A 15821-nucleotide genomic window follows, 5' to 3' on the forward strand; every position below is an offset into this window, starting at 1 on the left:
AAGCTACCACAACCAAACATTGCTAAAGCTTTATTATTTTACAAAAAATAACTTGGCGCTTTGACAAAGTATTTCACTAGTGTTATACCAGAAAGAAGTCCCACAGCTGTGTACAACGGCTATAATGGCAATGTTGCGTGCAACTTCAGTGTGTGTACATAACAAGTTATATGTATGTATACACCTACATATATAACCTAACCTAACATTTTATATATGTATGTTTGTACAACGTATGTAGGCCGTTAAAAGTTTCACTTTCTTACTGTAAAACATTGCAACCCTCACCAACAAACACATAGACATAGCCTTTCGAGTGTACGCTGAAATACTCTGAAATACCCACGCATGGTAGCTATTAAAATGTGGTGAAAATATGAAAAGCTAATAAAGCTCTACTGTGGTGTGTTTTGTCTCGCTACCCAGCTGCTTGTGGCGTTTGCTGTCGAGGCCAACACGAAGAAAACACACACTCACACACCAATACAGAGCACGACAGCACGTTGATAGTATTTAGTTGGTGCAAAGCTTTTACCGCGTACTTATAAAAGTGTAAAAGCACAACAAATATGTTGAAATTCTCGATCGCAGAAAACACACACCGTATGCGATCGTTGAAGAATGGTAGGAAAGAGATACATTAAGACCAACTGTATATGAAAATTGCAAGCAAGTGAAAGGGACGGTCTACTGCAACGGTTCGTTTTATATGTATATAAATATATACATATACATATATAGGTTTTCATAAGTATTCGTAAAGTTTGAGTAGGTAAATATGTATGTATGAATGGGTGATAAGTTTGTGTCTATCGACCACATTTAGTAATATGTTGGAAATGTGTACTCAGTACGTGAAATGATAGTTAGTAAAACACATCTGAGAGATTCACTCTGCAGTCGTCGGATTTATTTAAGTTTAATTTTTGTATTATTTCGTAATAACACTATTGCAACAATATTGCTTTAAGCAAGGAAAAAATAATACTAATTTTACAGCAACAGCAACAACAACAATAATATTAATTATAACAAAAATAAAGCTAGAGAATATCACGTACATGAACATTGCGCAAACGGAGTAAACAAACTGTTTTTGTTTTTTTATACATAAATATATCTATGTATATTTTTTGTTCTGTTCTACGCCAATTCGCGCTTTGTTCCACATAAATATCAGCTAAATTAAAAACAAAAACATAAAAACAAAAAAAAAAAGCGAAAAACATAACAAAGTTTTCACAAAACAAAAAAGTTTCAAGAAAGTGCAGTTGCAGTGCATTAAAAGTGTAGATACAAGCTTCCATGCAACGTGTGTGCCCAATGAAAATTTATGGAACTGTGTTAAGTGTGCACTAAATAGTAATATGTGTACAGCTATTCGTATATGCATATAATAAAATATAGATATAACATATATGCATAAATAAATACATACATACATGTGTGTATATTGTATGTGCACATACATAAATTTTTTATTGTACACCAAAAGTTTATAACACTGTTTTGGATTAAAGTATTGCAATTGCCACTTCATGCGACAGGTAAACATTAATTACGAATTTATTAATATTTAAATACTACAACAAACATTTATATTATATTAATGTATACATGCATATACATACATACATACATAAAAATGTACATATACGATAAAAAAAATCATACACACATACTTAACAGCATGCTGCATACACGCTTTGCAAGCATTCATATAACATTATGCAAAAGTAAAGTAAGAAACGGTAAAAACATGACCAGTCTCATTATGTGGATATGTATGTAAATACATATGTGTGTGTATGCATGCGTGTTTATTATATTTATTTCGTTGTTATTTATGATGCGAGAGTTCGAGTCAAAGACGCCTAGAAATTACGCTCTACAATAATAATGGCCATTAATGTATTAGAAAGGCTTGTACGTGTGTATGACCTTCAAGCCAAGCATATTTCCAACAATTTACACATTTTTAACGTCGTTGTCGATTTATACTTAGCCAAAGCCGTACTAATAGTAAATACATACATATGTACATATGTATGTAGCTCTAGCCGTGGCCAATATGACCAACGTTTAATGCTATTGTGTCTCAGCTTTAGCTCATTTGCCCGTTTTGTTAGTTAACTATGCATAAGAAATGCTGTAGTTAGTGGCTAAAACAAATACAACAACCACAAAAACAAAGTTAAAAACAAAATCTACGAAATACGAAATAATACAAAAACAATACAATAAAAATTGAAACGAAAAGACAAAAGTGTTTTCACTATGCGCGCTGTGCTCTCCTCTCTATGTATGCCATTTGTATGCATGTGTGTGTGTGTATGTGCGCTGTGCTCGGCTTGTGTTGTTTGTGAAGGAGTTGAGCTGTTTTATTAACTATGGTGAATGGATTTCATTTACATACATACATATATACTATGTATGTATATATTTTTTACATATATACATAAGCATATAAAAGCAAACAAAACTACATACATACATACATATTTATGACTATTCGTATATGCAAGAGCTTGAAGGCTTCTTGCTTTTTTGAAGAGATTAAACAATGCGCTGCAAGTTGATTTGAAACAAAAAAAACGAAGCAACAACTACAAAAAAGAAAATATTTACCACTACACGCTAGAGATTATGCATGTTTATGAGTAAATATCTGCATGTGTGCGTGTGTCTGTGTATTTTGTTTTTGCAACTAATGCAATCTCGCGCTTTAGCTTTTGCTACGACTTTATACGCTGCCATTTGGTAAAAACTCGAAACTCGAAAGTGATCGCGCTGGTGTGGAAAATGTTGAATTTCGTGCGCGGCGGAAAAAGTCATTGAAGTGGTCGCTCGTCTGTAAGTCGGCGTCGTCGTCGGTTGGTTAGTTGGTCGCTTGGCTGGTTGGCTGGCTGGCTGACTGATCGTTGGACGAGTTGAAATACAAAAAGCAATAAAAACACAAAACACATTAAAAAAGCAACTATATGTAGCAACAACAACAACAACTAAAACAAAAATAAAAAACGCGGCTGCTGTTTGCTTAGTTGCTGGCTTGCAGCGTTTTCACTCCAACACATTGCCATTATCTCTCACGCATACACATATTTTTTAGGTCAGTAAGAAGCTTTAAAAAGTTTCATAAACTGGCAGCAGCGCTACATATAGCAAGCAACAAACGACTAAACAACTGGCGCTGGAGCTTTTTGTGAAAGGGAGTGTATTTTGTATGCTTGACTGTGTGTTTATGTGAATGTGCATACGTATGTATGTATGTTTGTAAGTATGCATATTCGTGTGTATGCTTGTATATGTATTGTACAAGGAGAAATATATTGAAAACTTACTATGATTTTCATTTCCCCTTTTGTTTATTAAAACTCCAATTCAAGTTTTGTTTTTTTTTTTTTTTTTTTAAATTTACTGTTTTTTCTGTGTATGTGTCTGTGTGTCATGTGGCCCCATACAATTGTATCGCAGTTACGTACGACATATGTATGTATCTACGTATTAATATTTATTTATGTTGTACATACGCACTTACCTTAGTTAACTTTTATGTTATTTAGCATTTTCTTCAAACGAACAACAACAGCAACATTTATGCTGAAAAGTAACGTAGTGAATATGATTTCATTATATCTGCTTGTTGAACTGCAACAAGCAAAAGTATTTTTCTTAACTTTTAATAATTATGTTTTATACTTCAGTATGTAAGTATGTATGCACATACATATGCCTACCTGCATGTCGAATTGTTTGCATGTGTGCGCGCTTGAAATGGCACGGAAAAGGTGAATTCTGCATGTTGGCGCATATCACACGACCACTCCACTCTCCACACCAGTCTATACAACTTTATTTCATGCTTTTTGTATGTACATATGTACATGTATGTTTGTATGTTCGTATGTATGCATTAAGATAGCAGTAAGCGTAAGCGAATTTTTGTGAAAGGGATATTTCTTTATAACGTCATATCTACTTACTACTTGTACTGTATTATATAGGTGAATGTAGTAACATATGTATGTATGTACATACACACATGTAGATAAACAGATATGCCTTATTTACATACATACATATGCTTGTAAATATGCGGAGATCGTTATAAAAACGAGGTTTTCTGTCGTGTGAATGAAAAACTTAAAGATATTTGTATGTGGGAAAAAATGTTTGTGAATACTTTTAGTAAATTTATTTCAAAATAAACTTTTTTAATTTCTGTTTAAGAATAAAATATTGTAATAGAGTGAAATTCCCCATTATGGACAGTACTTATGACCGGATCTCTCCCATAACCGAACAGTGCTTATGACCGGTCACCTCCCATAATCGGACAAATTTCATGTACACAATGTTTTCATTAAAATTTTCATACAAAAATAATTCCTATAACCTACTCTCACTCCAACTCTCCTCCGGATATGTGCACTATTTTAGCAATATTTCGTGCAAATTATCGCTGATAAGAAAAAGTTTCATAAAATGTGTCAGAAAATGGTGTACAAATGTTCTTACCATATAATCCATAATCCATTTCCATATAGTAAGTATATACGCTAGAGCGGTTTAATCCGTAGGGAGCCAAAAAAAAAGGAAAAATCGCTGGAACCCGGTATTAAACCCATAGTTTCTTAGGCAAAGTTGTTCAGAATGATCCGTAGAACATTTTCCGCATGCCCGATGTTATAGGAAAAATTCAATACGCTCTAGTGTACATATGTATGTATCTGTATTGTAATTACACCCCAACTGTATGTATACATTTGTCTTTCCTAAACACAAATAATTTTATAAAATATGCAACATTCATTAAATTACAACTTCTGTTGTTTTGGGACCCTAAGAGTACATTTTAGGCACAAGTTTTTTCTCCCATATGTAGACAGCCCCTATAGCCGGACAAAAACACTGCGACTGTAAGTATCCGGTTATGAGAAATTTCACTGTTTATAAAAAGTACTATGAAATCTCTTTGAGATTATATGTACATACGTATTGTAGGTCGGCCGAAAGTTAAAATAATACTATATAAAAGATTAGCTTGACAAGGCGAGCCGATTAAGCTATGTTCTTCTGTCTGTCTGTCTGTATATATACGAACTAGTACCTCAGTTTTTGAGAAATCGATATGGAATTTCGCAAACGTACTTTTCTCCCCGTCGAGCTGCTCATTTTTCGGAATGGCCGATAACGGATTACTATAACTTATAGCTGCCGTACAACATGAACGATCAGAATAAAGTGCTTGTATGGAAAGCTTATTCATTTGACAAGATATCTTAAAGAAACTTGGCGTGGATTATTGCCTAAGGCAATGGTGCAATCTCCGAAGTAATGATTCAGATCGGAACACTACAGCATATACCTGCCATACAAACTGAAAGAACGGAATTAAGTTCTCGTAAGGAACCTTTTGTATTTGTGAAGGGTGTTATAATTTCAGTGCAGCCAAAGTTAATGATTTTTCTAGCTTTATTTTACTATAATGCAGACTTTTTCTGATGCTTCTAATGTCACATACTTCAGAGTTTTATCATTTTATTTTCAATTTTATTTTATTTATATATCCCACTAATATTGGGTAAAATGACTATTTTTATTCACTTTTATAGAAAAACTGCGCATGGTTTTTATACGAATTTTTGCTCAGAATTAGCCACAAATTCTTGATATTGCCTAAAAGTTACTTGCTATAAAAGAGAAAGCACCATTGCTATGAATGTATATATTTTTTTAATATTTTTTCTTTATAAATCAAACATCAACCGGCGAGGAACCAAGGGAAAGGCAAGAAAAGTTCAATAAGCGGTTTCACAATAGGCTTATCAATCTAAATGTGGCCTCTTTTCTTATCAAGCGTCGCGTAACCATAACATAACCTAACTTAAAATTTTTAATTTTAATTACAATTCTTGAAAGGCATTTCTTAGTTTCATCTAAATGTGAGCTCCTCTTATTGAGTTCAGTAATTATTTATAACCTAACCTAACTTAAAAGTTATAATTAATTTTTCAAAGACGCCTTAAATTCTTATCATATAACTAACTATGTTATACATTTTATACAATATTGGTTATTTTGGCACTTTTTAACTTCAAAAATTAAATTCAATTATATCTGCAATGTAATTAATTTATAGATCTTAGCAGAGTTTATTTATTACGGCTAATAAAAAAATATATGCTGAAAGCTAGTTCCGCAATCAAATTGGAGAGTTACTCCCACACCTAACATAGCGTAAATATTCTACGCACACACAAATCTATAAAAAATTACGACATATCAGAATGCAGGTGCGTAGTGAGCTTTTTTGCATGGGGGTTGAGAACTTGTGTATAATTTGAATGCTTTTATTTAAATATTCAAATCATTTGTGATAACTATAACCCGTTGTTATATAAAAAATCTCCGATTCTGGACGAATTTGTGAGGCTGGAGAGAATCGGAAAGAATATATATGGGAATATATTTCGTATTTATCTTCTTAAGGGGTTACATGGGTTTAAAGGTTTCAAGAAATTTAATTTTTTTATTGTCTTATTAATTCTACAACACCTCCAGAATATTGTCCTAAATTTTCAAGTCGATGCGAGTCATAGTTTCGGAGATACAACCTTGAGAATTTGTGCGCTCGAGGCTAAGTGCGACGTCTTTAAACGCATTTTTCTCAAAACTGTGTTTTTGAAGTCGGTTGGCAAGATTTCTCGAGAACTACTTAACTGATCTTCATGAAATTTTACATAGCCCTTTGAGGTACAATTCTTAAAGGCTTGGACAAATATTTTGTTTCCGATTGCATATTTGTAAAAGGCATAACTAGTGTGACAGCCTCAAAAACACCAACTTCCGGGAATTAAAAAAAAAAACTACTTTAACGATTGTTTTAAAATTTTCAGGGTATATCAAGAATATACAGTGATTTTTTAAATTTTTTTCTTTTAGTTTTATAATACTCCGGCGGCACTAAAAAGGTCCTCCACTGCTGCGCATATTCCGGCCTTCTTCATGGAAGAAACCTAAAAATAAAAAAGTTTATTCAGACTAGAAGATATGCTCCGTACAGCGACCTAAGTTCGAAAAAAAAACAAAATTCGATTTTTGCTCAGATCAGAAAAGCCATGCAGGCATTGCATGTAGAATTATATATAGAACAGGCAGAAAATCAAAATTCGATTTTTGATCAGATCAAAAAAATTATACAGTCATTTTAGAATTATATTCTGAAAGGCAAAAAATATTTCATAATAATCGGATTATTGGAGTTATCACTGCGGTAAATTCGAAAAATTTTGTTTGCAGAAAAACGGTTTGAAAAATACACCACTGGATTGAGTGCTACGCTTCAAAAGACTGTAACTCAAAAACTATTTGAGCTCTCGATTTTAGTATGTAATTTTTAAAAGTATAAACTTACGGAATATGAAAAAAAAATTTCTAAATTTTACACTAGGTGTGCCCCTTAAAGCTTTTTCTAGGAACCAGTCTAGAACCAGATCTTGTAATTCCCAAGAAAAAATGTTCAGGGCGTCTGTAAATTTTAATAATTTTTCAATCACGTTATTTTGAGAATACAGACCAATGACAATACTTTCTAAAATTCCAAAAATTATGTTCACAAACATACATACATACATACATATGTATGTATAACATTTGCTTCTTACAAAATATGTTTTTCTTAGAATTTTAGCAGTAAACAACAATTTTTGTGGTCAAACCAATCACAAAGTAAGGTTAATTTGCGCATTTCACTCAATTTACCATACATATACTGTTTTTTTTGTGAACTAGTTTAATATGGTAGTCGAAAAAGTCTTTTCGTATTTCTAATCAAACTCATCTTTGAACAGCTGTAATTTTTTTCAACTTCCCCGATTTTTTTTGTTTAAGAAGCTTAAAATATCACGTTTCCTACACTATATGGTATGTCACAATGTGATTGGTACGACTGCAACGACATCTATTGACAAAGTACGAAAAGACTTTTTCGACTACCCTAATTTACAAATGAAAATATGTCGCATTTTCCAAAACTTTCATGCAGCAATTTAATTCTGAGAAGCTTTCATGACAGCACCAGAGCGCCAATTAAAGCGCTTGCAACGCCTACGGTCTACGCCACTGCAACAGACCTACATACATACATACAAATGTCTACTCCTTTCTCAATTATGTATAGTATGTCTTAAAAGCTAATTCATATTAGAATTCATACAAATTTAATGTTGTGCAATAGCACTAACAACAAAAACTGTTAAAAACAACAGCGCTCAAGCGACATATGTATGAGCAAATGCGTGTGTGTGCATGGCCTATAGTGCAGATATGAATATCTTTTTGTAAGTGCACGCACACACATACAAATATGTATATGTATATATGTTTGTATATAAAGTGTCTGTATTTTGTATGCAGCGTCATGTAATAAGCTTACATGTGTATGCATGTATGTATTGGTAAGATTGCACAAACCTTTATCTATATGTGCATGTATATACATATGTATGTATGAGTGTGGTAAATTTGAAAATGCCGTTGTGTGCATGCAGTTTTTCAACTAAACCGAAACTTGCTGAAAAAGTCTTAAGCTCACAGCAACGGCTCAACAAGCCGAACTTACACTTTGCACACGGTTTTTAACGCTTTTTGGAACGTCAAAAGTTTTTCTAGCGAATGCACGGCCGCCGACTGTGTTATGTGTGAAGGAAAAGATTCGAATAGTAGTCAGAGTCAGCCAACGCGCATTTTTGGTTTTTTCCTATTTAACCAGTCCATGAACATTTGTATGCAAGCATGTGAGCTTGCGCGCGCGCTGGTGTGAGTGCGCATGTCTGTACGTATGTATGTCTGGCTGTATGTTTGTATAAAAGTATGCACGAGTAAGTCTGAAATTTCCAAATTATATAAAACTTTCATGCTGCATTGTTCAATATTTTCGTATGTACATATGTATGTTTCTACTATATGTATATGCGTGTATGTGTGAACGAGCTTATAAAACGCTTATACATAACAGTGAATTATACATATCTACACACTTACAAACATATACATACTTTCATATATATACTATATACAAAGTATTTCTGTCTGTTTGTTTATCATATATTGTATAAAGTTAAAAAGCCTTCACTACTTTAACCACAACAATAGCAACAACACAGCAACAACAAAGTAATAGCGCAACTTTTTACGTAGCATGTTTGTATGTCTGTCTGTCTATCAGTCGGTCTGTATGGCCGCCGTTCTCCACACACAGCTTGTGATCGTGGAACCTCGATCGTCGTGTGCCGTCGCTACACACTTACTGTTGCTGAACCAGTCAACCAGCCATCAGCGGCAGCAGCAGCAGCAGCAATAGCAACAGCAAGTCAGTCAGTCAGTAAAGCCAATACGTATTACCTACTAGGTAGAAAGTATAACAGCCAATGGCAATTTGCCTTAGTTGGAAAGTGCCATAAACGACGTTGGAAAAAAATCACACTTCATTAATGTAGAATGTTGGTGTGTTCAAGGTCGCAAATGTTGGATCACTTCTTTTCATCAATGTTAATGATGATGATTGCTAAATCACGGAGAGAGCTACAATCGCGCAAGCACAAGCACATTCACAGACGATGACAGACTGGCAAACACATACAAATATATAAATACATTCATACATCTGTATAAATGTATGTATGTATGTATGTTGTGGCAATGAGAGAGTTGTATGTGCAAGAAATTTCCATACATTCAGTTTTGAAATGTCAGTATCAAGTGAAGGGTTCAAGCAGTAGAGAGTTAAAAGTAGAAAGGCTAGGAAGTAAGAAAAAAAAAGTGGAAAAATCTTAGTGAATGTACAAATACTGGTTTCTTATTGTGCAAATACTGTAAATAATAAATTAGTTTTAGTTAAGAAAAATTAAAAAAACGCGCTACATTTGCATATTCATAATACATTGTATGTATGTGCATATGTATGTATGTTCGTGTATGCGCTTGGTTACGAATGCGAATTGTTTCTGAATTGTGTGTAGTTTGCGCATGCGTGCGGATTGGAAAAGCGGATGCTTAGTGTTATATTTTTTTGACTTTAAAATATTGCAAAGCGGTTTTTTATAAAGAAAGCTGTAAAAATTACTAAAATTAATTTCAACAAATGTATGTGTAATGTATTTGTACAAAAGAAAATTATAAAAAAATATACATATATGCACATGGCAGAATATTGCTTATGCTAAAGAAAATTTTAAATTTTAAATTTGTACTTATATTTTTATTTTTTTTCTGTTTGCTTTTAATTAATATTTTTTCTTGCTAAAAATATACATATCTATGTATATGCAAATATATAAATCTAAAATTGTGCTAGACGTGGCAGCGGTTTATTGCTAATTCTTATTACAAACAAACGAAATTATATTTTTTTTATAAATATTAAATTATATTATAATACAAAAAGATTTAAAATTTTTTATTATTATTATTAAAAAAGTGATCTTAAAATTTTTTTATAATTTTTTTATTATTTATTCTTTAATTTTTTATTATTATTATTTTTTATTATTATTTATTTTTTATTTTTATATTATTATAATTTAAAAATTGTTTATGTTATTTTATTTATTATTATTATTTTTTATTTAATTTTATTTTTTTTTTACTTTTTAAATTATTTTATTTTCTTAACTTTGTCTTAAACTCGTCATTTTTTTCTTTATAAAATGTTCAACTATAGCAAATAATAGCTACCATAGCTAGCACTATAAAAAATTAAACAAATAATAAAAAAATCAGTGTGTAACATAGAAAACTAAAATTTTGCGTCGCTCAAACGCGTTATACTTAAAAACTTGCTAACGGCTTATTGCTTGCAAAAAAATTGATTTTCTGTGCTTTTTGTGTCTTTCAAAGTTTCCTAGAATGCTGATGTTGCAGTACAGCAAGCATGGAGAGTGTATACTCAAAGAAATTGGAGCCGCATTCCGTGGAGAACACCCAGCCGATCTGACAATAGTTTGTGAAAACAGAGTTAAACTCCATGCACATAAACTTGTATTGGCAGCTGCAAGCCCACTCATAAGGTAAAAAAACAGTTATGCAAGCATATGCACATGTTAGGTGCGCTATGAAGAGTTAGATCAAGAATTGAAGTATGAAAAAGTAATATCGATTGGCTTCGCAGTGAAATGTGTAGAAAAAATAAATAAAAACTAAAATAAAATAAATTTAAATAAATAGAAAAAAACAATAACATTTTCGCAATATTTTTAAACATTTTTTTTTTAATATTTAATTTAATCTTTTTAAACCGCACTTTTTTATTGCAAATATTAACAAATAATAATGAAAAAAAATAAAAAAAATTATTATGCGCTATGAAGAGTTAGATCAAGAATTGAAGTATGAAAAAATAATATCGATTGGCTTCGCAGTGAAATGTGTAGAAAAAATAAATAAAAACTAAAATAAAATAAATTTAAATAAATAGAAAAAAACAATAACATTTTCGCAATATTTTTAAACATTTTTTTTATATTTAATTTAATCTTTTTAAACCGCACTTTTTCATTGCAAATATTAACAAATAATAATGAAAAAAATAAAAAAAATTATCAAATTTATTAAAAAAAATAATAATAATGAATAGGAAAATAATAAAAAAAACAAAAAAAAAATTAAAAAAAAAAATCATAAAAAATTAAGTTTTAAAAAATATTTCGAATATATGTATGTACATACTTACATATTATGTAAGCCAAGGAGATCCTTCGAGTTGATCTGATCACTTTAGTTTTAGCTTAAGCAATAACTTGGAATCAAATATGAAATGTAATATATGTAGATAAAAGAATACTAATTTTTTACTAAATATCAAAATTTTCTCTAGAAATATAAAGTTTGGCTTAAGGAGCACATCTACTATGACAGCCCAAACTGTCGATTTTTGGGAAGTAAAAAAAAATATTCTATATCTATTTTATGTATACACAGTAAAATTTTTGAATACAAAATTTTTTTTCGAATTACTCGCGATCTCCGACGGTTTAAGGAGCACACCTTCAATGACAGACCAAAAAAGTAAATTTTTGGGAACTAAAAAAATTACTATGTCATTTTTTAAGCTTTTTATGGTATATTTATTTCTATTTTCTAAATATACAGTAAAATTTTTGAAAAAAAAAATTGAAATATTGTTTTGAGGCACGCGATCTCCGACGGCGCTAAAAAACGACAATAGAGGGCTGCAGCGATCCTTATTTTTTCGAATTCTATAAACTATTAAAAAAAATAATTTAATTTTTAATCATTTTAAGATTTCGGTGGAGGTAATAGTTCATTATAACTAAATTTTAGAAATGAATAAAAAAATAAAAAATAAATTAAATTTTTCAAAATGTTTTTTTCATTGCATTGTAAATTTTTTTATTAAAAAATAATAATAATAATGAATACGAAAAAAATTAATAACAATTATTTTGATAAAAATTAAAATATTTGGTCCAATTAAAAAATAAAATAAATTTAATAGAAAAAATGTTACATTTGTTTGTTAAACATAAAAAAAATTAAGTGCAATAAAAAATAAAATAAACTAAAAATACCAGCATTCACTAACAGCACTGAATTTAATGATATTTATTTTTATTTCTGCAACAGAACCCTATTGGAGGACACGCAACTTTCCGACTGCGCGACCACAGTTTATTTCCCAGATGTGAATGCTACATATTTTAAATTCCTGCTGGATTTTCTATATTCCGGACAAACTTGCATAACATCGCGAGATGTTAACTATTTACATGATCTATTGTTGTTGTTGCAAATTAAATCCGACAATTGGAAGACTACTGACTCAGCAATACTAAGCAGTAAGTGCAGTAATTTGCGTGAACGCTTGAACAGCGACTCCAATGGCAACGGAAATGGCAAACAGCATATGTATTGTTCAACAAAGCTAGAGCATTCCTATAGCCCCGATTTAGATGGTAGCGATGATATAAAAAAATGCTCGGATGGTTCTAAGGATTCCGATACCATAAAGGAAGATCCGGGCAGCCCTAAGTGTTCATTAGATGATAATATAAATAAAGATTTGAAAGAGGTTAGTAGCCCCTCGACCAGTGAGCAAGATGCATTTACCGATGCCCAGCTCAATACAGCCAATAAGAATAATATACCTTCATTAAATCCCGTTAATTTATCATTGGATTTACGATGTAAACATGAAAGTAGTACAAGAAAATTATCATATACGGACAAAAATATTTTCAATACGGATAGTTCATCGTTTAACGGCACGGAAAGTATAAAACGTAAAGGATTTTTCTTTGATTCCGATAAAGATGTTGCCAAATCCCTACACGATCCAGATTTGAATAATTCACCGGAAAATTATGTGGTAACACCGCATCGGAAACGAAGACCAGGCTTTCATCATTCCTCCAGTCATAATCAACCGTTTGCATCATCATATCAGCATACATTAATCGATGAATTACGCTCCGCGAAAACAGACTCATCGCCAATATCATCGTACATGTCCGATCGTAAATTGTTATCACCACTCGAGGAAGGACTTTTAGGCAGCTCAGAGGTATTGCCGAAAAACCGTAAATTCATTGAAAATCAAAGACCCCGACCACAAAGCCCCGACGCCGCACTACACATCCCTCCACAATTCGCATACCAATGGCAATCGACACAAAATCCTGCCATAACCAACTTCTCAAAGCTACAATCCGGTCTCGGTAGCATACCACAGATAGGCGTCGGTGGTGGCGGTGGCGGTGGCATAGCCGGCGGTGGCAGTGCCGTCGATGCTGGCAATCATGATACACCAGGAAGTGTTCGAGATCCCCCATCCAATAATTCGAATATATGCGGCACACATAATACGGCACGCGAATATCGTTGCGAATACTGTGGCAAACAGTTCGGTATGTCATGGAATTTGAAAACACATTTGCGCGTACATACGGGCGAGAAGCCGTTCGCTTGCCGCTTATGTGTTGCTATGTTCAAACAGAAGGCCCATCTATTGAAACATTTGTGTTCGGTTCATCGAAATGTAATAACGACGACAAATGGTGCTGAGACCGAGAATCGATTCAGTTGCTGTTTTTGTTCCATGTATTTCGAATCAGTACAAGAGTTAGTGAGGCATTTATCGGGACACCACAATAATTTGCTGCTAACGAAAAATCTACGCGAATAAAGAATGCAAGCAAAGCTTAAATTATTTTTAATAAATTTACATGCATACATACATACCTACATACTTGATTACATGAACACACACACACGCATACACATATACATAAAACAAAAACAAACACACACATAAACACATATACATATATATATACATATACATACATACACATGCATACTTATGAAAGTGTAATTGTACTTTGAAGACGGAAAGTGACCTGAATTTTTACTTTGTTTGCAGAATATTTCTCATTGTCAGAACCTGCAATATTTTTTATACCCTTGGGACATATGTATAATAATTCCAATTCTCTTTTTATATACGTTTTTTTCATCACAATGAGTATTTGTAAATTTTCATTCAACTTTATAAATAATAATAAAATAAATTTTGATGTGAAAACGTCTTGTAAATATATTGTTGTTTAATTTTACTTAGAAAAGGCAGCCTAAATCGATTGATTAAGGATACATATGTATGTATAGGGTGATCCATTTCGAGGTTCCTTACTTTTTTAAAGTAAAAACAAAGAAACTTAAAATTTATGGGGAAATGTTGGGTGCGGCTACGTCTTAGATGGTTCATCCGTTGAGTCCAATTTTCGATGACTCGTTCAAACATTTTGACTGGTAAGTGACGAATGACACGCGTGATGATTTGCTCCAAGGCCTGAATCGAAGCGGGATTCCTCATAGACTTTAGACTTTACATATCTCAGGGAAAAGTCTAACGGTGTGATATCACATGATCGTGATGGCCAGTCAACCGGCCCTTAACGTTAAATAAACTGCGTCAAATTAACTGCTCACCGAAGTGTTCTCTCAATAAACTCATTGATTGATGCGATGTGTAGGAAGTAACGCCGTATTGTTGAAACCAAATGTTGCCGAGATCATGAGCTTCAATTTCAGTCATCAAATAGTCGGTAATGATGGCGTGATAACGGTCGCCATTTACGGTTACGGTGATTTCGCCGACCCACAAATCACACCAAACGTGAATGGGTGAACTTTGTTTGTTTACATATTTACTGATCCAGAAATGGGTCTTATCACTGAACAAAATTTGATTCGAAAACGGGGGATCTTCTTGAAACTCCTCATGAGAACATAGAGTGATATCGATTGGGAAGGTCGAGCGGCTTTATTTCTTGCACAAGCTGTATTTTATTTATATGCTTTCAACTTAAGATCTCGACGTAAAATGCGCCAAGTCGTTCCATACGTCAGACCGAGGTGTACTCCACGGTCTTCGTGTGCACTCTCAGCTCCGGCTGCTATATTTTCCTGACTGCGTGCTGGACGTTCTTGAGGTATTAGTATTGGGTCTTAAGATGAGTGATGGTGTTGCGAATAGTACGATTATGTTCGCTCGGCTCACGCGTAATCTGTCAAACAGGCTATTGAAAAAAGTAAATCGACTTCGATCACCCGTTAGAAAACAGCCTGAAGTGCATTTTTGGGAGTTTTTCTAAAACCAGAATATATGTATATAATATTTAGGCTGCAAATTATTATCTCCTTTAAGGGTTAGATTCTTTTTGAAAAATCGTATATAGATTTTATTATTATTGTTATTTTGTATCGAATGAACAGTCATTTGAAATTCTCTAAAATTTTAT

General features: G+C 32.5%; 1 protein-coding gene across 1 annotated transcript; it reads left to right on the plus strand.

Annotated features, from left to right (window-relative positions):
* Window positions 1-870: 870 nt before the first annotated feature.
* On the plus strand, window positions 871-14294 carry LOC120772134 (transcription factor Ken). The gene is made up of 3 exons (XM_040100552.1): window positions 871-1547; window positions 10900-11069; window positions 12646-14294. The coding sequence occupies exons 1-3, from the start codon at window positions 1539-1541 to the stop codon at window positions 14201-14203; spliced, it is 1737 nt and encodes a 578-aa protein (XP_039956486.1). The 5' UTR covers window positions 871-1538; the 3' UTR covers window positions 14204-14294.
* The last annotated feature ends 1527 nt before the right edge of the window (window positions 14295-15821 follow it).

The sequence above is a fragment of the Bactrocera tryoni genome, chromosome 3 (genome assembly GCF_016617805.1).
Source record: "Bactrocera tryoni isolate S06 chromosome 3, CSIRO_BtryS06_freeze2, whole genome shotgun sequence".
Lineage (NCBI taxonomy): Eukaryota > Metazoa > Arthropoda > Insecta > Diptera > Tephritidae > Bactrocera > Bactrocera tryoni.

What these genes read in the sequence shown, in the direction of transcription:
- LOC120772134 (XM_040100552.1), top strand. An exon ending in GCTGCAAGCCCACTCATAAG is followed by an intron (nt 11,070 to 12,645) that starts GTAAAAAAACAG and finishes TTTCTGCAACAG; the next exon opens with AACCCTATTGGAGGACACGC.